Below are 26,616 nucleotides of genomic sequence, written 5' to 3'. Positions count from 1 at the left end.
CTGTTTGTTAACTTTTGCTAAACAAAAGATAAAAGAATGTGTTGTGTAAAAAAAAAAAATATTTGTCATGATATTCTGAAATGAAAAACTAAAATTAAATAAATACTATGCACATCTCTGGAAAGCCCCATTCATATGTCCTGTTCTCTGTATCCACTTCCTATGCTTTTCCTCACAGGTTCTTACTTCTCTTAATTCCTGAGGTTGTCTTTCCTGAGGTTTTTTTGGACAGATTTTCCTCTTCAGTCTTGCGGTCACGGCCAGGGCAGGCGCACACGGACCCCAAAACAAACAAACAACTGCAGCTGTTGAGAGCATTTCTTTAAGGCATTAAGGTCCAGGTTAAGATTAAGGGTTTTTTTCCCTTAAGTGAATTCACTGCAAATTAATACCACAGTACAAAATTCCATGCTCCGGTTTATTTAAAAAGACCAACATGCATTGTTCAAGCTGTTCAAAAGGTTGCTTATTTCTTCAATTTGTCACCCATCTTCAAATTTTTTAAAAAGGCAGTGAATACGCTGAACCGAAAAACAAAAAGCAACGAATGACTCATACAAAAACAAAACAATAAAGCAAATGGCGCATTTTTAGTCGGTGTCTGTCTTCTCGTCTTTCTGAAAAAGCCGTTTCAAACTGCTTATACGCTGAGGCCCCTTTTCACACTTTTTCAAGGTCTTGAAAGTACTGAAAGAAATGAAATGACAGCAGTCAGATCTGAAGCTTTAACACAAACACGTCAGGGGATATAACAATCTTGGAGAAAATAAACAAGCTCTTACCGTTTTTGTCTGTATTTGTCCTTATCCGCAGTAGGAATCATGTCCATTAGCTCCAAACTGTCATTAATTTTTTTTAGCATGTTGAATCTGTCTTTCCCACGAACCTAGGGTCACAGATTTAAAGGGGTTTTTTTGTTGAGGATTTCAGTAAATAAATTATAAATCAATGCAAAATTGGTAGGAAAGAAGATTATATTATACAGGTGAATTCATCATCCACTCACTTGTAAAATGAAGATTTCCTCCTCGGAACTGGAGTCAATCTTAATCTTTTTACTTGATTCAGCATTCGGAGTGACCTGAGATTCAATGCCTGAAGATTCTACAATAAAAAGAGGTAGGGAGGTGAATAAAGAACAGCATTTCACATTAAAAATTAAATGAGTCATCAAGGATAGACAACCGAGTAGCCCAAGAGAAAGTCCAGGTATTAATGCTCTTTTTTTGTGTTTGTATATTTTTTTTAGGATTTAGAAAATGTGGGAATAAACACTGTTTGTTAACTTTTGCTAAACAAAAGATAAAAGAATGTGTTGTGTAAAAAAAAAAAATATTTGTCATGATATTCTGAAATGAAAAACTAAAATTAAATAAATACTATGCACATCTCTGGAAAGCCCCATTCATATGTCCTGTTCTCTGTATCCACTTCCTATGCTTTTCCTCACAGGTTCTTACTTCTCTTAATTCCTGAGGTTGTCTTTCCTGAGGTTTTTTTGGACAGATTTTCCTCTTCAGTCTTGCGGTCACGGCCAGGGCAGGCGCACACACGGACCTCAAAACAACGTCGACCTAAAACCTGCCCGCTGGGAAACAGTAGAGACCAGACATTTGCAGTTCATTTACAGGGTCAAAGCAGAGGAGAAGTAGAAGAAAATACCAATAAAGGCACAAAGCAGGACTCACTCATGTGTTTCAAGAGTCATTATAGTAAGAATGGGCCTGCGGTTCATGCCTCCCATACAGCTGCTGTTGCACATGAAGTTCAGCAAAACGGTGGTGCCCTCTGAACCCAGCTGCAGGCAGAGTGAGTGTAACAGCAATGAGTGCAAATGTTTCTGCAGTATGTGCCATTAACAAAATCACACTTAGGACTATCATTGTATCAAAGAATATTTCTTCTATTTACTTAGAATATACATTCACAAACACAGCATGGCCAAAACACAAATCCAGTATAGCTAGTTAATAGTACATACTTATATATCAATGGAGTAGCTACTTGAATAAATGTAAATTCAAGAAACCACCTGAGGGGCCTCATAGGGAACAGTAACACTCTGCCTCTTGGTATTGGAGTCCTCTAAATACTGAACCCTCTGACTGCCCTCCATTCGAATAAGATGGCTGCGATGAGCCACACCTGGAACAACAACAAGAAGAACTAAAAAAACCCCATAAAAAAACCCACTTCCTGCTCATCAGTTTAACACGATGAGACTGATTATAGTTTGGGTCTATGCAAATTACGTACAACGATATATGGTTTTGTGACACGCAACTACATCTAACTCTAATAATGTACCATTGAGCATAGCTGATTAGCATGTCATCCATTCGGTTTAAAGGTTTGGACAATAGAGCGTATACTGAACCATTCATGATAAGAGCACAAATTTGGATACTTGCAAATTGCGACATCATTCAGTACTGAATTGTAATCCTTAGACATGCACAGTACATCATTTCAAAATGTTATACTTTTTACTTGACATGTTTTAAAACATTCAGCATTGTCAAGGTTCAGCCCTCGATCACAACGGTCGATCACTAACAAAGTCTAAATACACCATTTCATTTACCTATATATATTTTTTTTTAATTACCACTACTAGATTTATCCTCAAAAACACCTAGTATGAAGAAACAAACCTGCCTAGATGAACAGTCTGTTCTAAAGAAATGATGTGTTAAATATAGAAAGAATATACCTTCATTGTTCTCTGCAATGTTTTGGTGATGAGGGCAGCGTAGCACCACCTCCGACACATGCTCAGGTTTCTTATAAATGGGTGTCGCCCTGAGCACTGCTCCCTGAGGAGGAACTTTCTCCATCAACACATCAACTGGGCAAGTCTTAACCAGCTGGCAGTACAGTTTATTCAAAGATGGGGAATACTACAAGAGAAAGAGGGGGGAATACATGCGGGTGAATATTACATACATTGCGTTTACAATAAACAGTGTCTGCAAAGGGCGAGGGGCATTACCAAAGATCAAAGACCTCCAACCACAACCATGGACTATTCACCCTTCTCCCATCGGGCAGACGCTACAGGTGCACTCCATATCCACTACACATTACTTTTTGCACTATCCATAACTCACATTTGCACTACTGTGCATTCCACTGTATCTACTGCATCATACATTCATATTTGTACCTACCCATCATGTCATTTGAGAATATTATCTTCTGACATGTCTATGCATAATCCCTGCATAGTGTGTGTGTGTGTGTGTGTGTGTGTGTGTGTGTGTGTATATATATATATATATATATATATATATATATATATATATATATATATATACATATATATACACATACACACACACACCATATCATATCAACATATATCATTACCTAATGCACCTTTTGTGCATTATTCACCCTCACCCCTGTAAATATGGACCTCATACTTTTTATCTACTGTTATCTAAATGTAAATAGGCCACTTATGCACTTCTGGTTAGACTCACTCTGTACCTTGCACAATGACAAAGATGAATGTAATCTAATCTCTGGTTAAAGCCATGTTTCTAATTTACAAGAAAAAGATTTTAAAAAAAACTGTCAAATGAGTTGCACATGGTTATGAGCATTATTTTATATTACCACGCAAATGTTCAGTGCTATAGGTCTGATCTCAACTTTCTGCTTTCACCTGATAATTGAATACATTTTTATAACCATAAGCGAAAAATTTCAAAAACATTCATGCTGCCCTCCCCAACCAACCGTTGAGGTAACAGACTTGGTTGTGCTGGACTGGTTGAAGCGGAGCTGGAAGCCGTAGTCTCCGGGATAGTCGGTGGTAGAAGGTACCACTGCAGCTGGAGGGGGCAGGCTGTCCAGGACTGGAGACATCAGAGCATTCACGTCAGCACTCTCTGGGGCCTCTGATAACTCCAAGTCATCAAAGTTTTCATTGAAGGCACCACTAGGAAAGGCCTATCATAGTAACAGCATGTTAATATAAAAAACTGTTTAAAATAAAGAAAGAACATGCAGAAACTGATTAACTGTAATTGTACTTGACAGGCATACTGACATCTGAAAACTTAAAGGGAAAGGAAACATAACTCACAGCAGTAAGCCAGGCATCACTGTCTGCTCTTGGCAGCTCTGCAAGAATGTCATCCAAACCCCTGTACATAAACACAAATGAACAATCATAGAATCGGAACAATGTTCCTTGTGAAACATGTGAACTCTATTATGAAAACTGGCCCAGTAACAGAATCTGTTTGATCAGATGGGTGTTGATATTTTTATAGCAGTTTTTTTTATGGTTTAGTAAAAGATGGTATTTTATCACCAATGTACTGAACAGTAATTGAACATTAACAGAAGAACTCATATGAGAGAACTATGTCTATAACACTGGTCACTATGCTAAGCTACACCTGCTATAGATTGGTGAGGCAGGGAGAGTGTGGAATGGTGAAGCACAGATTTGTGAATGAAGTCGGGGAGAACGAGTGGTTTGCACCTGCATGTGATTGCGGTGTGCGTTCTGTCTTGCAGTTAACGGCAGGGAAGAAGATAAAAGCAGGGAATAACACTGATGTGAGAGAGGACTGAAACCACACTATTAAAACCTCCCAGAACAAACTACTGCTGGCTCCATGGCTGTTGTGTAGCACTGTTCAATGTCAGTACAATACATTACATAACGCATACACCTTCTGTTTATTTATTTAGAAGGCAAAAGTAGATGTTCACTTATACCGATCAGCCATTAAATCTACCCAAGGCTTCAAAGCTGAACATTTCCTGGAGCATTAGACTTTTTCCTCCCAGCTTTGCCTCTTCCCATATTGCACCCTGGTGCCATTTTTTCCCCAGGTAAGCAAAGCATGCATGGTCATCCATATGATGTTTGGGCACTAGATGCTGTCAGCATGGGCACTTTATCGACTCTTTCATATTAAGCAGTTTTAAATTAATGCTGCATCAGCTCTCCTGTGGTTTGTAGAATTCAAGAGTTATATTAAGTTTGTAATCTTGTGTACCAGTGTAGATTTATTCATTACTAGAGACTCAAAGCACCTTTGTACGTCGATCTGGATAAGGGCGTCTGCTAAATGCCGCAAATGTAAATAAATCGAACCAGATAAACCTTCATGCCCCATGAGCGTGAATAAACCGTGAGCACCCATGACTCCGTCACTGGTTTATTGGTTGTCCTTCCTTGGACTTCTTTTGGTATGTACTAACACCAGCATATTATGAACACCCAACAAAACCTTGTATTGTTTGAGAGAGTCTTTTTCTTTAATTATTCCAAAAACTCTTGCTTGCACTTTCCGATAATTCCATTACTGATTTTGTATTTCCTCTTTTCCCCTCATACCAAAGATCACAAGTGGAAACAGCATGGCTTCACCAGGCCTGATTTAGGCAGATGGATAAGTAGTTGTGAGCAACATACACATACTGGGTTGAATTTATCACTAAAAACCTTTTTTCCTTAATAGTTCTGCCCTACTTTGCAATTCACACAAAACATTGAGCATACAACCCAATCTCATGCCCTATGTGCAAACTCACGCATTCAAGTGTGCATCGTTCCAGAGCTGTTCGAAAGTGCCCTGGCTCATCTCGAGCTCACTCATGGTGGAGTTCAGTCACTGCAGTCCTGCAGGTTCAGAAAGCGTCTCTGGAAAAACAGAGAGGCGATGGGAACTGTAAGGAGCAATGATTTAGATTGTAATACAAATGGTTTTAAAATACTTCATCATGAATCTCAGGTTTTGTTTCGATGAATGGACACGTGTATTAATGTTTTTATCTACACACGAAACCGTATTTTGGGGTTGTTTTTTTGTATCTCTGAATAAGTTTGCGCACACACACACACACACACACACACACACACACAAAAATCAAGCAAAGAATCTGAATTGATAATCAAAGTAAAAAGAAGATTCCAGGGTATTCCTGTTTTTTTGCCAGATATTTATGATCATCCAAGAGTTGGCATTAACACAGTGATGTAAGGCATGTTATGGATTTTGTCTGAAGATCTCACGGGGTGTGTGTGTGTGTGTGTGTGCGGGGGGTTTAAAAGACACTTAATAATTTAACAAAATCCGGCAAGCCTGAGTGCGAAAGCACACAGTGAGGATGAACAATATCAAACTTCTGCACATGCAAACTCACAAACACACGTTTTAATACGCTTGCTATGCATGTGCTAGTAATATATGCAGGGGTGCTGTCTGTAGGAGACAAAAGGCGCATTCACATCTGACTGTGGTTTACATTTGGTTATGATCACCAGGTCTACTCTGACACAAACACTCAGATAACTGACATTGCATTTCAGGAAAAAAGTAGCTCAGAAATTATATTCATGCGTAAAAAATGGCGCCTAAAAGCACCAAAGCGTGATGGTGCCTGGCTCGTGTGTTTTCACTTCCTTGTTGTTCCTGGCTGTGAGGCCTGCGCGCGGATCACTTTTATTAAAAAAGTTTACCTCGCTTCCCAGTGACGCTTGACTCCCAGCGAGAAAATGCGTTTTGCTGCCTTTAATCAAAGGAGAATCATTGAGAAAGCTCTAGTGAACGCTGTGGGATCTTCCCGGAGTTGTTTTATACACGTCCTTCAAAAGCTGCCAAACAATACAACGGCAGCGTGGCGGCAAACTGCTTCCTCAAACAGTGTGGTGGGGAGGGTCACGTGAACAAACCCACTTGATCCGCGCAGCCAATCAGCGGCCACCACACAATAAAAGTTTGCGTTTGAACTTGAGTAAACGTTGGTGGCCGTTTAGTCGAGAGTGCACATATTTTTTGTAAATCAATGAATATTTATGTATTTTTTTATGTAAATCAGTGAATATTTATGTATATTTTTTTATGTGAATCAGTGAATATTTATGTATATTTTTGTGTCACTGAATATTTTCTGTATATTTCTGTAAATCAGTGAACATTTGTGTATATCTTTATGCAAATCAGTGAATATTTATGTATATTTAATTAAGTCACTGAATATTTGTGAATATTTCTGTGTGTTAGTGAATATTTCTGTATATTCATGTGAATCAGTAAATATTTGTGTATATCTTTATGTAAATCAGTGAATATTTATGTATATTATTTATGTAAATCAGTGAATATTTGTATATTTTTTATGTAAATCAGTAAATATTTATGTATATTTTAGTAAGTCACTGAATATTTGTGTATATTTCTGTAAGTCACTGAATATTTGTGTATATTTCTGTAAATCAGTAAATATTTGTGTATATCTTTATGTAAATTAGTGAATATATATGTATATTTTAGTAAGTCGCTGAATATTTCTGTATATTTCTGTAAATCAGTGAATATTTGTGTATATCTTTATGTAAATCAGTGAATATATATGTATACTTAAGTAAGTCGCTGAATATTTGTGTATATTTTGTAAATCAGTGAATATTTGTGTATATCTTTATGCAAATCAGGAAATATATATGTATATTTTAGTAAGTCGCTGTATATTTGTGTATATTTCTGTAAATCAGTGAATATTTGTGTATATCTGTTTGTAAATCAGTAAATATATATGTATACTTTAGTAAGTCGCTGAATATTTGTCTATATTTCTGTAAGTCACTGAATATTTGTGTATATTTCTGTAAATCAGTAAATATTTGTGTATATCTTTATGTAAATTAGTGAATATATATGTATATTTTAGTAAGTCGCTGAATATTTGTGTATATTTCTGTAAATCAGTGAATATTTGTGTATATCTTTATGTAAATCACTGAATATTTGTGTATATTTCTGTAAGTCGCTGAATATTTGTGTATATTTTGTAAATCAGTGAATATTTGTGTATATCTTTATGCAAATCAGGAAATATATATGTATATTTTAGTAAGTCGCTGTATATTTGTGTATATTTCTGTAAATCAGTGAATATTTGTGTATATCTGTTTGTAAATCAGTAAATATATATGTATACTTTAGTAAGTCGCTGAATATTTGTGTATATTTCTGTGTGTTAGTGTATATTTGTATATTTCTGAGTCACTGAATAGGGTCTATGAATGATCTACTTGCTAACTCAAGGTGACCCCGCCCACTGTCTCAGCGGCTTTTGTTCCAGAAGTACAAAACTGTCAATTAAAAAAAAAAACTTAAAGCAGAATGAAACACAGCTAAAGCTCATTCATGAAGTATAAATTAAATAAAAAGTATATTTTTGGGTGAAATGCACAAGAGCGTGGCTGTGCAAATGTTTTATGTATAATGCTTTCAAAAATAGAATTCCTAATGTTTTTGTTTTTATCAATTAACAAAATGGATAGTAACTGAACAGAAGAGACATCGAAATCAAATCAATAATTGGCGTGAACACCCTTTATCTGCAAAAGACAATCATTTTTTCTAGGTACACTTGCTCTTCTAGGTCAAATTTTTGAAGGAACAGGCAAATTTGTTGTTCCAAACACCTTGGAGAACTAACCACAGATCTTCTGTGGATTAGGGCTGCTTCAAATCCTTCTGGTTCTTCATGTAATCCCAGACAGATATGATGACTTTGAGATCAGGGCAATGTGGGGGCCCAAAAACATTCATTCCAGGACTCCATGTTCACCATGCTGAGCATGGACATTTGAGCATTTACTGCCACAACAGACCTAACAATTATTTACTCAAAGCACCCTTCAGGAAGGCCCTTAACCATTTGTGCTTTAGGGGCTCTGTATCATGGCTGACACTGTGCTCTGACCCCGGTTTTCTAAAAGAAAAGAAAATGCCTCTCTCTCTCTGAATAATATTATTTATTTCAGTAATTTAAGATGGTGTCCAATTCAGAGTGCATTTTTATTTTTCAGTGTTTTCCAGATTGCCTCAGGGTCCACTGCACCAAAAGAAAGTGGTTATCCTGATAAGGAGAAGGTAGCTAAAGACGAAGAGCAAATTTATTTGGATTTCGCGTTGATCCTTTATTTACGACCTGTTCTTTTTGAAAGAGTTGACAGCATCTTTCACTCTAAACGATACAATTCATCCAAGTTTGTTTACTAAAGTCCATATCGATGAATCTCTGAATGGCAAAATTACATTTGTAAGAGATATTATACATAGTCACAGATGAGTGTTTTGTCAGTGTTGTCATCTATGTAGAGGACTATAAATATTTCCTGAGCATTTCCATCACCTGACTAAAGCTGTCACCTGTTTAAGCAGCAGTCACATGTCCTGTAGCTTTGACTGTGTTTGTCTATGTGTGTGTGTGTGTGTGTGTGTGTGTGTGTGTGTGTGTGTGTGTGAGAGATATGTGTCAATTCATAAAGTGGGTAAGCAGTATTAGATTTCTCTGGGTTTAGTGAGTGAGGCCCACATGACACTGGCTGGGGCCCCTGGTGTCAGGTTTAACTGCTTCTTCTTCCAGTCTTGACATTTTTCACTGTTGCAAGACTGATCTTAACCACTGAATCTCACTACCTCTGCTCATGTGAGACCACAGCAGTACAACCCACAATCTATACACCTGTTATGCCATTTGGGAGGATTAAGCTTTATATGTCAAATTGGGGTGAGCTAAGAAGAAGGGGAGGTAAAAGGGGTTTGGCTCAGTAGGTGACCCCTTTGGCATGCAATCTAAAATAGTAAAGGATTTATGTGCAGTGAGACGGACAATGGCAAACCAATGACTCGGACAAAAGTACTTTGAATTTCTGTCTACATCTCATGGGGACATTAACACTCATCCCACTGGTGCATTTTGACCTTTTGAACCTGGTTCACGTTTCTATTTTTGAAACCCAGTGTGCCACTTGCAACTCAGTTTGTATGAATGACTTAGGACTTCTGTTTCTACCTTTTCCTATGATTTCGTGTGTAATGTGTGTGCGTTTCTCGTTAAATAAATAAATACATTTTAGAAATGATTCTTTATTTTTACGCAATTTAAAAGGAAGCATAAATCAGCCTCCTTCGCCTCAGTGGTCGTGGCTTAAAAAAATCCCTGCCCTCTGTTCTGTGGCTGATGGTACGGTACGCTCGTGGCATACACCCCTCACTCCTTCAGCCAATGACGGAGAAGGTCAAGACAACGTTTGGGCGCAGGAACAGGACAGAAGATGACCGGCTGTGGCGTTACTACGTGCAGCTCCGCATTGAACAGCGCGGCAGGTGCACGAGGACGCGCACTAAGCCAAAGTGCGCGCGCGCGCACTGGACGGACACACAGCTAAAGTTGACACTTAGCGTCTGAACTCTGTCTTTTTATTACTAGACTTTTTAAATAAACTGGTCTGGAATTACGTTTTTTTTATTTCTTCACGTGGATCGAGTGAGTAAGGAGGAGTTACTTTAAAAAGAAGACAAAAAAAAGGAAAGGAAAGAAAAGAAAAGAAAAGAAAAAAAGCCGAAGAGAAGCAGAAAAGATTCAACCATGCCGCCTGGATTTCAGCAGCTTGGAGGAGACGTAATTATTATTATTATTATAATTATTATTATTCTTAGTAGTAGTAGTAGTAACATTAATATTAATTATTAATTTATTGTAAATATATTAGTAAATATTATATTATATTATATATATTTATACATAAGTATATATATATATATATATATATATATATATATATATATATATATATATATATATATATAGTTATAAGTATTAATTATTTATTATTAATGCTTTAAGTGTAATAATAATAGTATTAGTAATACTATTAATAACTATTATCAATTTATTATTTTCTATAAATATATATAATATTATTGCATAATTAAATAATGATTTCAAATTAGTGTTTGAATTAGCATCTTTAAAGAGAGGTAATTATTATTATTATTATTATTATTATTATTATTATTATTATTATAAGTTTACTTATTATATTACTACTATATTTTTATTATAATAGTGGAACTGACTGATGGTTCCACTAACAAGAGTTTCAAAATAATACTAGAAACAAACACAGAAAATAGGGGATAAATAAGAATGAACTGAATGCTAAGATATTAACATATGCAAACGTCTCTTAATTCACATATCCTGAATAATTTGTTGTGATATGCCTTAACACAAGAAGTTCTTCCACACTAAAAGAGTACACAGCAAAAGCCCCGCCCACTTACAATTACCTTTTGGAAATTACTGGATTTTATATGCCTTCTAAAGACCTTATTAATAAACCACATTATTGACACTTTAATCACTGCTTGGGTTTCACTCTATTAGAAAGGATCCTGCACTACACCTGTGATTTGTGTATACAATTCCACTTTAAACATGGCAGGCCCTCACTTATATTAAGAAAGTGACCTTCACAAGGATATAGGCTTGTAAGACTGGTCAGTGCTGTTCTGTGCACAGAGTATGCAGTGTTGTGCTTAAATCAGATTATCTATTTAAATGACCTGTAATTGTAAAAACAAGAAAAGGTTAAGGACATGCAGTTGATTATCAAAATCCTCACCTTTTTATTTAGTTATCTTACAGCTACAGTTAAAGAACTGCTATGAACTTTATTAACTAGAGTGAAACTTTAAAGGAAATGTGTATAGTAATTCTGTATTTGTCAAAAGTTTATGAACATTTAAATGGTTAAATCTGACTGGCTGCTAGCACAGTTTTAGAGGTAATATTTGCTTCAATAAAGGCCACTGGACATGAGTTTTATACCCTAAATTTACAGGGTGTTAATGAGAGTTGAACATAGACACATGTGCTGAGGTCAAATGTTATGTAAACATCATAGAGAGCTTTATCACACATGACTGACAGCAACATAACCACGGCAAATCTAAAGGCCCAAAAATAAGCATGAAGATATATATATATATATTTCTTTGTTTTAACATATGATTCCAGCACTCAGAATATGACAGAACATCAAATCACACACAAAAGTTAAGAGCAAAGTGATTTATATGCATACAGTGTATTTTTAATATACAGTACATTAAATTAAGGTATGGAGACAAATAGTGAACATCTTAAGTGGTCAGCCCCCCGGAGAGACTACAAAAGCAGTTGTATTTGCCAAATATTAATGCCTTGCTTAACATCGAGCATCTCTTCTTGCACTGCTGTCACTCAGTCATAGGACAGGTGTTGGAGCACTTATAAACACAGTGATCACACAATGTCAGAGCAGAACTGAAAAACATTTACACTGATCTGATATCTGCAAGACAGTTTAATACATCTTTTTTACTATTTACTGAATAGTTTTTTTTTTATTACACCTATACAGTTTATCATCTTAATCATTAAAAACAGTTATCTTCTTTCAAATAAATTCCAGTAGATTAGTATTTTGTTAGTTTTGCTACCAAGCCTCCATTTTTACACCTTTTTTTGCTAAATAAATGTGAAAAACAAGTGGTTCTGTCGAAAATATTTTTGCAAATAGATGTGCTAGATTTGAGATTTAGATGTTTGTGATTCAAAGAACAGGACTTAAAGTTATTCTGCCATGATATTATTAGACTTAAAGGTGCTTAAATTACTTGTTTAACACACTTTAAGCTTCATGGTTATGCGGACTGGCTAAATAACTCGGTTAACTCGGTTAGTGCTAAACATCCATGTTTACTGGCTAGCATTTGACTATCCATGTGCTACAAAGCTACAGTACCATACAAGTAAACACTGTAGTACCCTGTTAAGCTCATTTTAGTGAACGAATGTCCCCATTTAGGACTCTAAAACAGTCTATGGTTTACACATACACCATGGCATTTCTCCAGTGTGGCCTTTTGTATTTGCAGAGTGCATCATATCAAATAGCATGACATAATCTGAGTATTAAAAGGTTTTTTGTGTTGTCATTTCTATAATGTAGGTACACTGATTTTTGGATATCATTTTTTTTAGGGTAAAGTTGTATTTGCATTACTGAAGAATGAATAAGCTGAAACAATATTGCATTTGTGTTCTATTGTTACAAACTATTCGTCATATTCATATTTATAAATGTGCTACGATGATTCAAATTCCTTTGTTAATACGTATAACATCTAATCAGGTAAAGTCATAACATTTATTGAAGATGAATGTGTGTTAATATATCTGTGTGTGTCTGTGCTCTACAGAGAATAACAGGAACTCTTGCACTGTCAGTGTTTACAGCAGTTTTGGGCTCTCTTCAGTTTGGATACAATATTGGAGTCATCAATGCTCCTCAGAAGGTAATGTCTTGATGTGACGATTTGTCTGTTTTTGTAAGAGTTGACACTCAAACAGGTATAACTACTGCTTCTACATTAGTACATTGTCTTGCATTAATAATGGTGCTAGTACAATGATAGTATGATATTCGTTTTTATTAAATACAAAGCACTCTCTAGGGCACAAATAAAATATTAATAACCCATATTCAGCATCAAATGGGTAAATATGCTAGATCAGTGCTTATTTCTATAATAATTCCTCAGAATATCAATTTTTGATAGAAAAGTGTTGTAAGGATTGGAAAATCTCAGGCCTAGAGGTCATCAAAATCATACAAATACGCAGAAACCAGCACACATGAAAACCAGATATTAAATATACTGCAAAGGAAAGAGCAATATGATCTGGGACTTTTACTGGTGTTTAGATCTCAGGATCAGCTTTATATTAGACAGTACACTTAGTAGGATACATGCAACCAGCCAGCGTCCATTACAGAGTCTATTACATTTTTTTCTTTTTTTCTTTTTTCTAGGTGTAAAAATGTATCTGATTTTACAGTTTCTTTCATGTTTAATGCATATGGTTAGATAGAAATAAACAGAAGCCTGATGTCATAATGTAAGTGTGGCTTTAAATAAAAAAAAGAGACTATATATGGGTTTTAATGTTTAAGCTCTAAATAACTATTAAAGATTAAAGAGGGAATTGCTGATTAGCGCACATTTTTATGATTTTTATGATGACAGTGAATTATGATGAGTCTATCTCATTGTATTATCTGTTTATGTCCTGCTTTGTCTTTCATGTTTAGGTTTATTCCTATGTCAGCTTATCTCATATTCAAAACATTTTACTATAAATAATATTGTCATTGCAGTTGCTAATATCTTTAAAGCAAAAACAAAGGTACAAATAATGGAATAAGTAAAAAAAGAGCTTGCATTATCAACATGTCTGTGGATTTGGGTGGCGGCATCTATTATGTGGTAACAGACACCATCTGTCTGCACATACACAGTCATGTATGCACCACTCAAGCTCAGGTGTCACGTTCATGAACACACAACCACACTGGTATAATAGAGAGAAACATATCAAGCTTTTACAGGCAATAGAAACAATGTATGCACTAAAACTCTGAGACACTGAAATACCAAAGTTTTCTATTGTTTAGCAAAATATTTGTATTTACATTAAATTTCCTTTTATAAACTACTATATTAAGTGTCTTCATAAGGACATAATGTTTGATGTCCTTCATAAGCACCTGTCAGTGAACATTTATTTTAATTATCAGCATGAAAAGTGCTATATATCAGCTGATTATTCCAGTCTCCTTTCCATAGGTCATACATTTCCATGGCTCTCTTTGGTTTTGTGATAAAGAACAGGCAAACTCATGTCATATTTACTTTACACCCGGTATATAATGATACCATTAACATTTTTCTAAATACATAGGATACCTGTTATAAAGTAGAATAATCAGTGATGTTAGTGTAATAAACACCAATATGAAAAGTAGGCAACTGTCTGATCTGTTAAGGGAAATTAACCTTGATCTTTTCATTTTTGAAAGAGAGAATAAAAATGTGTATATATAAATAGGAGTTTGTTATTTAATTTAATGTCTTTGGAAATGGATAGTAAGAATAACACTATTTTCCAACAAAAATAAAGGTCAGAGCTGTCCAAAATTCACCATAGGTTTAAATGGGTCAAGGTCTGGTTACCGTAAATGTCCTAGCAAATGATTTATATTAAAGCGTTCAGCGAGTCCTTGAGCCCTGTGAGACAATGTCATTTTCAAAGAGAACATTCAGCTTGGGATAGAAATGTTTTATTATAGAAGAAAGGGCAAATTCATTTATTCAAAATAATCTAGTGTTGATTTACAGGCAACCAAATGCCTTTCACAATATCATAAGAGCGAAAGGCTTTTTCTTTTATTGTCACTTGTCAATGTAGTCGCCTTAATTTCGATTCAGCTTTCTTATTTAACTGTAATTTTATTTCTGTAGCTTTTAAGAAAAATGAGAAAGTACAATACAATTTCTGAATCTTTCTTTTCTTACATATTTCCCATCCTTTAATCCTTACTTAATATTTTATATATTTTGAAAAATGCATAATAGATCTAAATTCTGTTTTGGGGATAAATAACTTGGAATTGGAAGTCTTCCTATATAAATTCATAAAAGACAGATTAATGTGCATTGTTCAAGTGGTTTGAGTGCACAAGTCATACAGCATGAAACTTTATTTCAGGAAATAACTACTTTCCCAGTAGGTTTTGCTTAACATTACATCTCTGCCTTCACTGTTGAGCCAACACACCACTATGCAAATTAGGTGCACTGTGCTGACAACACACATTTATATGGCTTTTGAAGTACTAAAAATAACACCTGAAACATCCTGATAAATAATAATAAACTCAGCCATCACTTTTTCTTTTCTTTTTTATTTAACATGTAATATGTCAATTGAAATATGTAATTAATGTGTAATATTTTTCCACGTCTTCCCCGTTTCTCCCTCAGATTATTGAAAAGGATTACAATTCAACATGGATACACCGTTACTCCAATCCCATTCCCGAGTCCACACTCACTTCTCTCTGGTCTCTCTCAGTGGCCATCTTCTCTATCGGGGGCATGCTCTCCTCTTCCTTTTTGGGAATCATATCAGAGTGGCTTGGCAGGTAATCATGTTCTCATGTGAGAACATTAGAGTGCAGAATAATAATGATGGAACATGGATGTCTGTTTGCATTACTTTCTCTTTTCTTTTTTGCTACAGTGTGTATTATCAAAAGCATTTTGTGGACTTTTGTTGCCGACCACTACTGTACACGTGTATTAGAGTTACAGGCAACTCTAAAACATTATTAGTCCACAATTAGCTACAAAAAGAGAGAGTGGAAAAGAAATCCAAAAAGAAAACTTTATTTATTCATCCATTAATCTTCAGCAACTGTTTTCAAGTTTAGTGTTTACTTTATATGATAAAAAAAAATAGATAGATGAAAGCATTGTCAATTCATATGGACATTTAGCAGAACACCTAGTGAGTGCCATCTAGTGAAAAATTATTAGTACTACACCATTATGTCAGCTCGACTGAAGCCAATATTTTCCATGTCCCTTTTATGTCTATAATAATATAAAATAAAAATTTAATGGAGTTCCTATTATAGTGATAGTGATTATATACTTTTTGCATTTAGTAAGTAAGTTTATAAGAAAACAAACGAATATGACCAAAAAACTAGACATGTAAGTATAAATAATATTAATATGTTTCATGGAAAATGTTGTGTCCGCAAAATAAATAATTTTCACAATATATGCTGTACAAGACAACAGATTTATAATACTCTATTTCTTAATTTTGCTTGCACTTAATTGGTTGAATGCATATTTATATTAATAAGGCAATTTTTGTATTAATCATCTCATGCCATTTTTGTGTAATTTAAACTTAATGAGGTTCAGAACCAAACAAATCTACTTGTTTGATTGCCATTTTCACATCTGATTGATCAATTCTTGCAAAGTAAATTTGAAACAGCTTTCCTGTGACAGTTACTAATGTTAAAATTCATGTAAAAATAAAATTAAATCCAATTCAGTTAAATATTTTCACTTCATATTTGTACTTAATTATAAAGATTTACAGCAATATGTGGTGTCTTTTATTTAGTTAAGAAAGGGTGAATATTTAGCTGACATGTTCAGAAAGGGGATATTTCACATTCAGTTGGAGTCATTCAGGCTGACCTTCTTGAGAGAACAAATACCGCAGGGAGAAGAGCACTCAGGGACAAATATCAAGGAGTTTCTCTCTTGATCTTATGCAGAACATCCCATAGTAGTTAGTGTATTAAATTTAACATGATTGTATATTGTGTTTTTTAATAGGAGGAAAGCCATGCTTATCAATAATCTCCTGGCTTTTATTGGTGGAGGCTTAATGGCATTGTCTAAACTCTGCAGATCATTTGAAATGATGATTTTAGGACGCTTTACGATTGGCGCATACTGTGGTAAGTATTTAAATAAATATTAAATAGAATTTCTACAAGAATAGTGCAGTACTTGGATTGAATTTGGGCAAATGTATTGTTGATTTCAATCTTGAAGGTAAAAACAAATCGAAAATTAATTTACTTCTTAGTATGGAGCATACTACAGATATACTTGATTATACTCTAACATTTTACTACACTACTTGCTTCTTCGAAGTAAATGTATACCATGCGTGTAATGTTGCAAGATCACAAGTGTAGCCCCACAGTTTTCGTGAGAGTTCGGTGGAGTAAGTTGGAGAAAACTTTATTTAAATGTTGTGATGCACAGAGTAATTTAATACTAAATTGCATTATATGCATAATTCTCACAGATCAGGATTTTTCATATATAAGTACATAAGCAAGTACATTTTGTACTTTTATTCAAGTAGAAATGTAATAGGAGTGCTTTTACACAAGAACGGGAAGAGTGGGCTTCATCCACCCCTGATAAGTAATTCATTTAATTAATTTAGACTGTCTTTCTCGGTAAACTTCACCCATTGCTTCAGACAATAGCTTTCATTTTAAAGAAGGTCAAATCAATTCAAGTACATGTGCGACATTTAGTGCGAAACCCCCTCCAAAAAACAAAAGACGTTGTGTGACATGGAAAAACAGTAACACATTATCACCAACTAGAACGGTTCAGGAGGTTGTGCAAGTGGATTTTATGTATAAAAATAAAAAATAAATACTGTACATGTAAACATTTGGTTTGTATTTATTAGTTCACAACTAAGAATAACAAAGTACAGATAATTGGATAATTATTTATTTGTATCTTTTCCATTCTGAGATTTATTATGTTTATTGTACTTATTTATTTAGAATTATTTTTATAAATATTATATGTATACTTACTTCAGAGGTCAAACAATTGCAGAAAAACACCAAACTTAACTATCAGCTACTTAATACTAGTCAAAGATTTGAGTAGCAGTTAAATATCAACCCAAATGTTATCATCTGGCTAATTGTTTCATCCTGGTTATCTGCCTAGTTATGAAACAGCTGTTATTCAGGATTGTATTAAAAGGGATATATTTGATGTCAACATTTTGATGTGTTATCAGGGCTGGCATCAGGGCTGGTGCCCATGTATGTAGGTGAAATATCACCCACCAATCTGAGAGGAGCTCTAGGAACTCTCCACCAGTTAGCCATAGTCACTGGCATTCTCTTTGCTCAGGTAAATTTAGAAATGAATTCTTTAAAACACAACTTCAAAATATGTATGTATGTATGTAAGAGTTTTAATCATATGTAGACAACACTAATTATAAATTCACATCACATTGTTTCTGTGCAGATTTTAGGACTGGAGACATTGCTGGGCAGTGAAGAGTTATGGCCTGTGTTATTGGGCATTACAGTGATCCCTACCGTCCTGCAGATGGCATTGTTGCCATTCTGTCCAGAAAGTCCTCGCTTCCTTTACATTGTCCGCTGCCAGGAGCACCATGCCAAGAGCGGTGAGGTGACACGCCGAATAAATCACAGTGTTAAAAGCAAGTCTCCACATGTTCAAAAGCTGTACAAAAGCACAACTTCATTGCTAAATATATACATTTACACATCCATTTACAAAAGTCAAGCCGATAAATACTGATAATGCACACAAAAAACATATAATGCATTTAAAACCAATAAAAAAGTTGAGATACTTATTTTAGACTTAAAATTAAAAACAGTGAAATAGTGTATAAAAGATTTATAGTGGGAAAAAATATAACATCTGTTCAAATCCATCTCCCTCGCTGTATGTGTAAAAGTTCTTTAATTGGTTTTAGGCATAAAAATCTAAAAAAGGAAAGAAGAAAAAAGAAAGAAAGAAAGAAAGAAAGAAAGAAAGAAAGAAAGAAAGAAAGAAAGAAAGAAAGAAAGAAAGAAATTCCTGAACTTCTTTCTGAGCAGGTTGGCCATTTCTCCTGACAAACACACTGCCACACCTATAACATTTGTGATTAAACTTCAAGAAACAGGTTCAGCAGATTCAGGTAACTAGAAAAGGCTGATTTGGACAGGTATCTGGAACACATAACATACCGTATGCTTGTTTTCCACTCTTTCCAATCTCAAGTTTAAAACCACTAAAGATTTACAGTAATTAATGGTGTTATATTAAAACTTAATACGAAAACAAGCACACCTGACTTTAACAAAGCATTACAATCAGAAAAAGAGTTCAGAATGAATAAAGAGTGAATTTCATTATTAGTTTTAAGATTTCAATGAATCTATGAGTGGACAATGAAGTCCTTAGGATTTTTCCTAGTTGTTTTTCATAGATCACTTTTTTTTCTTTACTTAAATAACAATAGTGGATAATCTATAATATACTACAAAAACTGTACATGCTCAAGCCTTTTTGAATATAATGAAGAGCCTTTTTCAATGTCTGGAGACTAAGAAGTTCATGGCAATTAATTTCTGTGAGTTTGACTTGTGAATTGGGCTTTCTTATTCAGGGAGACACCTTTTTTTAAATATAATTTTTAGCATTTTACAATTCTATTTTTGTACAAACCTGATTCCAAAAAAGTTGGGACACTGAACAAATTGTGAATAAAAACAGAATGCACTGATGTGAAAGTTTCAAATGTTATTATTTTATTCAGAATACAACATAGATGACATATCAAATATTTAAACTGAGAAAATGTATAATTTTAAAGGGAAAAGTAAGTTGAATTTAAATATAATGGCATCAACACATCTCAAAAAAGTTGGGACAAGGCCATGTTTACCACTGTGTGGCATCCCCTCTTCTTTTTATAAAAGTCTGCAAATGTCTGGGGACTGAGGAGACAAGTTGCTCAAGTTTAAGAATAGGAATGTTGTCCCATTCTTGTCTAATACAGACTTCTAGTATCTTAACTGTCTTAGGTCTTCTTTGTCGCATCTTCCTTTTTATGATGCGCCAAATGTTTTCTATGGGTGAAAGATCTGGACTGCAGGCTGGCCATTTCAGTACCCGGATCCTTCTTCTACGCAGCCATGATGTTGTAATTGATGCAGTATGTGGTCTGGCATTGTCATGTTGGAAAATGCTCTTCCCTGAAAGAGACGACATCTGGATGGGAGCATATGTTGTAGAACTTGGATATACCTTTCAGCATTGATGGTGCCTTTCCAGATGTGTAAGCTGCCCATGCCACATGCACTCATGCAACCCCATACCATCAGAGATGCAGGCTTCTGAACTGCGCGCTAATAACAACTTGGGTTGTCCTTATCTTCTTTAGTCCGGATGACATGACGTCTCAGTTTTCCAAAAAGAACTTCAAATTTTGATTCGTCTGACCACAGAACAGTTTTCCACTTTGCACAGTCCATTTTAAATGAGCCTTGGCCCAGAGAAAACACATGTGCTTTTGGATCATGTTTAGATATGGCTTCTTTTTTGACCTATTGAGTTTTAGCCGGCGACGGTGAATTGCACGGTGGATTGTGTTCACTGTCAATGTTTTCTGGAAGTATTCCTGAGCCCATGTTGTGATTTCTATCACAGTAGCATTCCTGTATGTGATGCAGTGCTGTCTAAGGGCTTGAAAGTCACGGGCATCCAGTATGGTTTTCCGGCCTTGACCCTTACGCACAGAGATTGTTCCAGATTCTCTGAATCTTTGGATGATATTATGCACTGTAGATGATGATAACTTTTAACTTTTTCTCTGAGAAACTCCTTTCTGATATTGCACCACTATTTTTTGTCGCAGCTTCGGGGGAATTGGTGATCCTCTGCCCATTGCCTTCTGAGAGACACTGCCACTCTGAGAGGCTCTTTTTATACCCAATCATGTTGCCAATTGACCTAATAAGTTGCAATTTGGTCTTCTAGCTGTTCCTTTATGTACATTTAAGTTTTTCGGCCTCTTATTGCTACCTGTCCCAACTTCTTTGGAATGTGTAGCTCTCATGAAATCCAAAATGAGCCAATATTTGGCATGACATTTCAAAATTTATTCAAAATTTGTACAGTGTCCCAACTTTTTTGGAATCGGGTTTGTACTAATATTACAAAATTCAACAGTGCAGAAACATTAATGTTTAATTAATCGATTAATTCAAATTTAATTACTTTTTTAACATATGAAAATATATATCCAAATCACATGGTGGGACTATAAAGAGAGATTAGTGTTGATATATTTTTATTGCTACTTGTAAATATGAGCATAACCTGCTTAATTTTTATGGCAATAAATACCTTCCTGAAATCTTTGCCCCATCTATAGAATGGTTATGTATTAAACTGCTTATGGATTCAAACTTTTTGTTAATAATGTTTTTAATGCTTTAAAATATATATATAATAAATTGAGATCTGCATTCTCTTTTCTGTTTCTACAAAAACATTGCAAATGCATATGGAAATTATCATCAATGAACAAATCAGCTCACTGTTTGTGGAGGTGCCAAGCCTAATAAACATCGATCTGTGTTATCAAATTATATTCAAAATAATTATATATAAATATTATAGTTAGATTTTTGTTACTTCATAAAGTGTTTTATTTTAGCATTTGGTGGCAAATATTGTAATGGCTGGTAATATTATCACGTCCTGAGTAGGTTTTTATCTTTGAACCAGGTTTGAGGCGTCTTACTGGACGTCTGGAGGTGAGTGATGACCTGGCTGAGATGAAGGAGGAGAAAAGGAGGATGGACATGGAGAGGAAGGTGTCGATTGCCGAGCTTTTCCGCTCGCCGCTCTACAGACAGCCCATTATCATATCCATCATGCTGCAGCTCTCTCAACAATTGTCAGGAATCAATGCTGTGAGTAATGACAGCAACTTCCCTAGAATGTGGTCAGCTCATTCAACAACTGAATAAGTATTTAATACTTAAGTCTATTATATTTTGTGGGCGATATGTATGGTTGTATGGAAAACCATTTTCAACTACATATAGTTTTATATACTACAGCCTGAACTGATATATTCCTTTTGTACCTTAACCTTAAGAAGCTTTATATCATTTTAAAGATGAATTACCTTGGAATGTAAAAGAGAGAAAATAGCATTTAAATATTCTATTTTAACTATGGGGCAGGTGCATTGTGAGCATTTGACATATGGTACCTGATTACTCAGCTGTTGTCTACAAATAAATTGATTAGCATGTTGCGTTTCACTATGACATATAGTTATAAAGTACAATGGTGGATATATATAACTATATGGATACCTGCCCATCACACCTGCATGTGCTTCCTTCCCCAAACCGTTTCCACAAAGTCAGTAGCAGATAATTGTACAGAATAGTTGTGTGTTTGACAGATATATAGTCAAGGCATTAGTACAAAGTAAAAGTTTTGATAAAAATGTGCTATTTTTTTAAAGTAAATATTTCCGAATAAAAATATTTCCAAATGAAAATTCTGATCATTTATGAGAAATGTTATCATAATGGAAACAGATTTTTAAAGACTAATAAGAATGAAAGTTTGCCAAATATACAGTATGTATGGGATTAGTACTAAATTCACAAACTTTGGTCCTAAAAAACTACTAATATATATATTTCTTATCTCCAGATTTTCTACTACTCAACCAGCATATTCCAGAATGCTGGTGTGGAGAGCCCAGTGTATGCCACCATTGGTGCTGGAGTTGTGAACTGTGCCTTCACTGTGGTCTCGGTATGAACAGAATATTCATATCCCATTACTTTTTAACATCTTATCTAAAAGCAAACAAGATAAGAGGGCGAAATGTCCACTACAACAGTAGGTCATTGCATTTTAATGCCATTGGGTGTGACATGTGACAGATAGCACTGTAATATGATCTCCCTAAGTATGTAAAAGTATTCAGATTCATAACTAAGAAGTTTATGAATTGTACAGAAACAAACATAAAACCACACATACACACTGTAATTGATGTTTATTAAATAATTTCACAACGAAGTAACCTGCTATAAGATTAAACAAAATCTTAATATTAAAATATAATCACTGAACTCATAAATATTTTTAAATAATGTTAACATTATAGCTTCAGTGCTTTTTTGTTAAGTCTGTTTGCACACTGACATATTTACTATGTCCATTTCCTTTCTTTACCCAGTGTTTATTGTATAACTTTCAACACTATAGAGCATAGCATTGTTTAAGCTACTCAAAAGCATTATGAGGACATTTCTTTGTATGTAGCTTTCCAATGATTACTTTGCACCTGTTTTGGAATGTCTAGTAAGCTGAAACAGGGTGTCTTGCATAACCATGACTTCTAGTTTGTATCATATGACCTCAGCAGTGTTTGCTCCACTTTTGCTGTAATGTTCAGGTGCATTGATTTGCTGTGGCTGATGTTATTATTTGCTTTTTGCTGCCTTGACTCCTGCCAAGTCCTCTGAAATGGGATCTTTTGCACTTTTTTTTCAGTCTGTTATCAAATCCGTAACACCTCAACAGTTTCTTTACCGTCTCTTGTATGTGGTAGCTTGGTTTTGGCCGAGTTGGTTATGTATTTTGGAATATAGAGTGCATGCAGCGATCCTCAGGAGCTTTCGTTTTATCTGCCCCATGAGCTTTACTTATCAGCAGCTGTAGGTTTGACTTGCTTTAAACGGTTATTGCTGTATATCGTTACTTTATTAGATCCTATCTTACATAATAAAGTGTTTAATTTTAAATCTAAAATGTGGTGCATTTATATATTGTGGAGCAAGAGGCTAATTAGCTTAGTATGTTTTTCAATGCAGATGTCGTGTAAACTATGACTTTATCCTTTATAACCATCCTGAGTGGATCAGATTTGTACAATACTTAACTGTGAAGAGAGACATCTTTCTATACCCAAACAACATTCTATACATACTTTATATATTAAGAACAGAATATTACTTTTTTAAAAACTTTACCTTATTTTGTCAATTCTGCAAACCTCTGTATCTATCAATTAATTCTTGCTATAAACTGCCTAGATGGCAAAAGTACACACATCAGTCACTCAAGTAGAAGTACAGATACTTGTGTTTTAAAAGACTCTGGTAAAAGTTGAAATACTGACTACACTTTTTTCTCAAGTTAAAGTAAAGAAGTTTGTGCTCTGACATGTACTTAAGTAAAAATGAGCCATTACTACTACCTGTTTTAGTGTCACGCTGGTAACTGAACCTCACATCATATTAATATATTAATACAAAAGAATTCAAAATTCTTTTGTAAAATTCTTTTAGATTCTGTTATCTTCGTAAACTAGTCTACATTTGTGGTGTGTGAGAGGCAGGAAATGATACACCAGTGGTAGGCTGTAAAAAATGGCCTAATGACAGGAAGTAGGTTGATGCGCTGAAAATGAGAAGCAATGAGAAGAAAAAATATCGATCATGTCAACAAATAGATTAAAACCAAAGTAAGAAAATGTAAAAAGTAGAAAGTACAGATATTTGTGTAAAAAAAAATATAGCACAAAAATATAAAGTTAAATAAATAAATAGTGAAGTACTGATACCAGAAAAATCTACTTAAGTACAGTAATAAAGTATTTGTACTCTGCTGATTAGCATTACAATAGAAATTTTTACTCTTTTAACACCCTTTGTCTACTGAACAGCTTTTCTTGGTGGAGAGGATGGGCCGACGGACACTGCACATGCTAGGATTGGCTGGAATGTGTGGGTGCGCCATAGTCATGACAATTGCCCTCAGCTTATTGGTCAGTACCGATCATTCCAAATCTTTGTATTCTAATTTTCTCTATTTTCTTGTAAAACATTTTCAAAGTCCTCTACCCATTTCCATACCTACTCATAGTTTCCCAGTTTTAACTTGAACTCTTTAAAATTTTCAGGAAAGTGTGCCATGGATGAGCTACATCAGCATGCTATCTATCTTTGGCTTTGTGGCCTTCTTTGAGGTGGGACCTGGACCCATTCCTTGGTTCTTCGTAGCGGAACTGTTTTCTCAAGGGCCCAGACCTGCTGCCATGGCCGTGGCTGGATGTTCCAACTGGACAGCAAACTTTATAATTGGCATGGGATTCCAGTATGTTGCCGTAAGTACAACTGTTTTAAAAAAAAATAAAAAAAGAGCACTTTATATTGCACTTATTAAATTTGCTACAATCAGCATTTTTTCTCATTATTCTACAGAACCTCTGCGGTCCCTACGTCTTCCTAATCTTTGCAGCCCTCCTCCTGTTTTTTTTGCTGTTCACCTTCTTATGGGTTCCGGAAACCCGAGGAAAGACCTTCGACCAGATTTCTGCTGCATTCAACCGCAATCCTGAAAACATGGATATGGATCTAAACATGGATTTAGTAAAGCCCAGTACAGAGCTGGAGTATCTGGGGGCAGACAGCTCAGAGCAGTGAGGTCCAGCAGCTAGAAGGAGATTTGATGAAGAAATGCATACTGGAACAGACACCTTAGCCTCACTGATTTGGTTTAAGAGGAGCTGAATGTATATGAAAGAAGGAAAGATGACTTAAAACTGTCATTGTTACAGTTTGGTCAGTCAGGTCCTTCAGGGAGACTTGGATTACTGCACTTTATATTCACAAAAGTTTGACAAGAAATGCCAGTTATATTTGTATATTTTTATTTACACTGACCTACGATGCTAGTTTCCTTTAAATTAACATTCAGGATTATTTTAAGAATAATCTTTAAAAGGTTTTTATTTTTTTTTAATTTTTATTATTCTAGCACAAATATTAGCTTACTTTTGAAATATAGGGACAGACCAAGGTGAAAAATAAACCTCAAAACCACTCAAACAGATGAATTTTTATTTGGATGCTTCACTCTAATGTTTGTGCTTTAAATGTGTTAACAGTTATCACTCATATAGAACTTGAAATAAATGAATGGTTATTAGAATTAGACCAGAAAAGAATATAGATGTGTATTAGTGATATATATTTTAATAATTTTAAAGTCATATGTTGTTTGTCAAATATATATATATATATATATATATATATTCTAGAAGTTTTAGACTGGAGTTAGCATGTTCTATTTGCTGCAAACAACTGATTTTATGGGAGTCAGTCTCAGACAAGATTTACATTGGTGTTATAAAATGAGTTTAAAAAAAAAAAAAAAAAAAAAAACCCTATACCTTTGGTATTTGATGCCATGTTCAGTATGTATGCGTGTGTGTAAAGGTCAGAATTATATTGTGGAATTAATATACAAGTTCTATCAGAGTAGTTTGACGGTACGTTGTGCACACCAATTTCAGTGTTTGCAATAAAATGAACAATGAGCTGTTTGAGCAGCCCTTTTTCCTGTTACATTCTACAGTCTTTAAATTTGCCTACATCAAAGTGTAATTTAAGAAATTGTGTTCCATGTTTTCAATCCACTTACAAATGAGTTTTTCCAAATCCCCTCTTCTCACCAGAGCACACCATTTGACAAGAAATTAGAC

General features: G+C 34.7%; 2 protein-coding genes across 3 annotated transcripts; one reads left to right on the top strand and one right to left on the bottom strand.

Annotated features, from left to right (window-relative positions):
- Nucleotides 1–291: 291 nt before the first annotated feature.
- On the bottom strand, nucleotides 292–6,682 carry LOC124386843 (cellular tumor antigen p53-like). Of its 2 annotated transcripts, none has more exons than XM_046850830.1 (11): nucleotides 6,488–6,682; nucleotides 5,560–5,694; nucleotides 4,094–4,154; nucleotides 3,745–3,957; nucleotides 2,714–2,900; nucleotides 2,033–2,145; nucleotides 1,689–1,798; nucleotides 1,461–1,588; nucleotides 1,007–1,104; nucleotides 783–886; nucleotides 292–687 (listed from the first exon to the last, which is right to left on the bottom strand). In XM_046850830.1, the coding sequence occupies exons 2-11, from the start codon at nucleotides 5,622–5,624 to the stop codon at nucleotides 591–593; spliced, it is 1,176 nt and encodes a 391-aa protein (XP_046706786.1). In that variant the 5' UTR covers nucleotides 5,625–5,694; nucleotides 6,488–6,682; the 3' UTR covers nucleotides 292–590. The 2 variants fall into 2 exon arrangements, with proteins under 2 accessions (XP_046706786.1, XP_046706785.1); XM_046850829.1 differs by having other exon boundaries at nucleotides 293–687; nucleotides 5,560–5,668.
- A 3,390-nt stretch (nucleotides 6,683–10,072) lies between these two features.
- On the top strand, nucleotides 10,073–26,479 carry LOC124386842 (solute carrier family 2, facilitated glucose transporter member 4-like). Its single transcript, XM_046850828.1, has 11 exons — nucleotides 10,073–10,443; nucleotides 13,071–13,166; nucleotides 15,696–15,856; nucleotides 17,076–17,200; nucleotides 18,301–18,416; nucleotides 18,537–18,699; nucleotides 21,822–22,009; nucleotides 22,770–22,874; nucleotides 24,796–24,897; nucleotides 25,033–25,236; nucleotides 25,334–26,479. The coding sequence occupies exons 1-11, from the start codon at nucleotides 10,411–10,413 to the stop codon at nucleotides 25,553–25,555; spliced, it is 1,515 nt and encodes a 504-aa protein (XP_046706784.1). The 5' UTR covers nucleotides 10,073–10,410; the 3' UTR covers nucleotides 25,556–26,479.
- The last annotated feature ends 137 nt before the right edge of the window (nucleotides 26,480–26,616 follow it).

Source organism: Silurus meridionalis, chromosome 6, assembly GCF_014805685.1.
Source record: "Silurus meridionalis isolate SWU-2019-XX chromosome 6, ASM1480568v1, whole genome shotgun sequence".
NCBI lineage: Eukaryota > Metazoa > Chordata > Actinopteri > Siluriformes > Siluridae > Silurus > Silurus meridionalis.
Note: the sequence above shows the minus strand (reverse complement) of the source record. Positions and strands in the feature narration are given on the sequence as shown.

What these genes read in the sequence shown, in the direction of transcription:
- LOC124386842 (XM_046850828.1), top strand. Translation starts at nt 10,411, where the DNA reads ATGCCGCCTGGATTTCAGCAGCTTGGAGGAGAC. An exon ending in TCATCAATGCTCCTCAGAAG is followed by an intron (nt 13,167 to 15,695) that starts GTAATGTCTTGA and finishes TTTCTCCCTCAG; the next exon opens with ATTATTGAAAAGGATTACAA. An exon ending in CAATTGCCCTCAGCTTATTG is followed by an intron (nt 24,898 to 25,032) that starts GTCAGTACCGAT and finishes TAAAATTTTCAG; the next exon opens with GAAAGTGTGCCATGGATGAG.
- LOC124386843 (XM_046850830.1), bottom strand. Translation starts at nt 5,624, where the DNA reads ATGAGTGAGCTCGAGATGAGCCAGGGCACTTTCGAACAGCTCTGGAAC. An exon ending in AACGATGCACACTTGAATGC is followed by an intron (nt 4,155 to 5,559) that starts GTGAGTTTGCAC and finishes GTTTATGTACAG; the next exon opens with GGGTTTGGATGACATTCTTG. An exon ending in TTCCCTATGAGGCCCCTCAG is followed by an intron (nt 1,799 to 2,032) that starts GTGGTTTCTTGA and finishes CTCTGCCTGCAG; the next exon opens with CTGGGTTCAGAGGGCACCAC.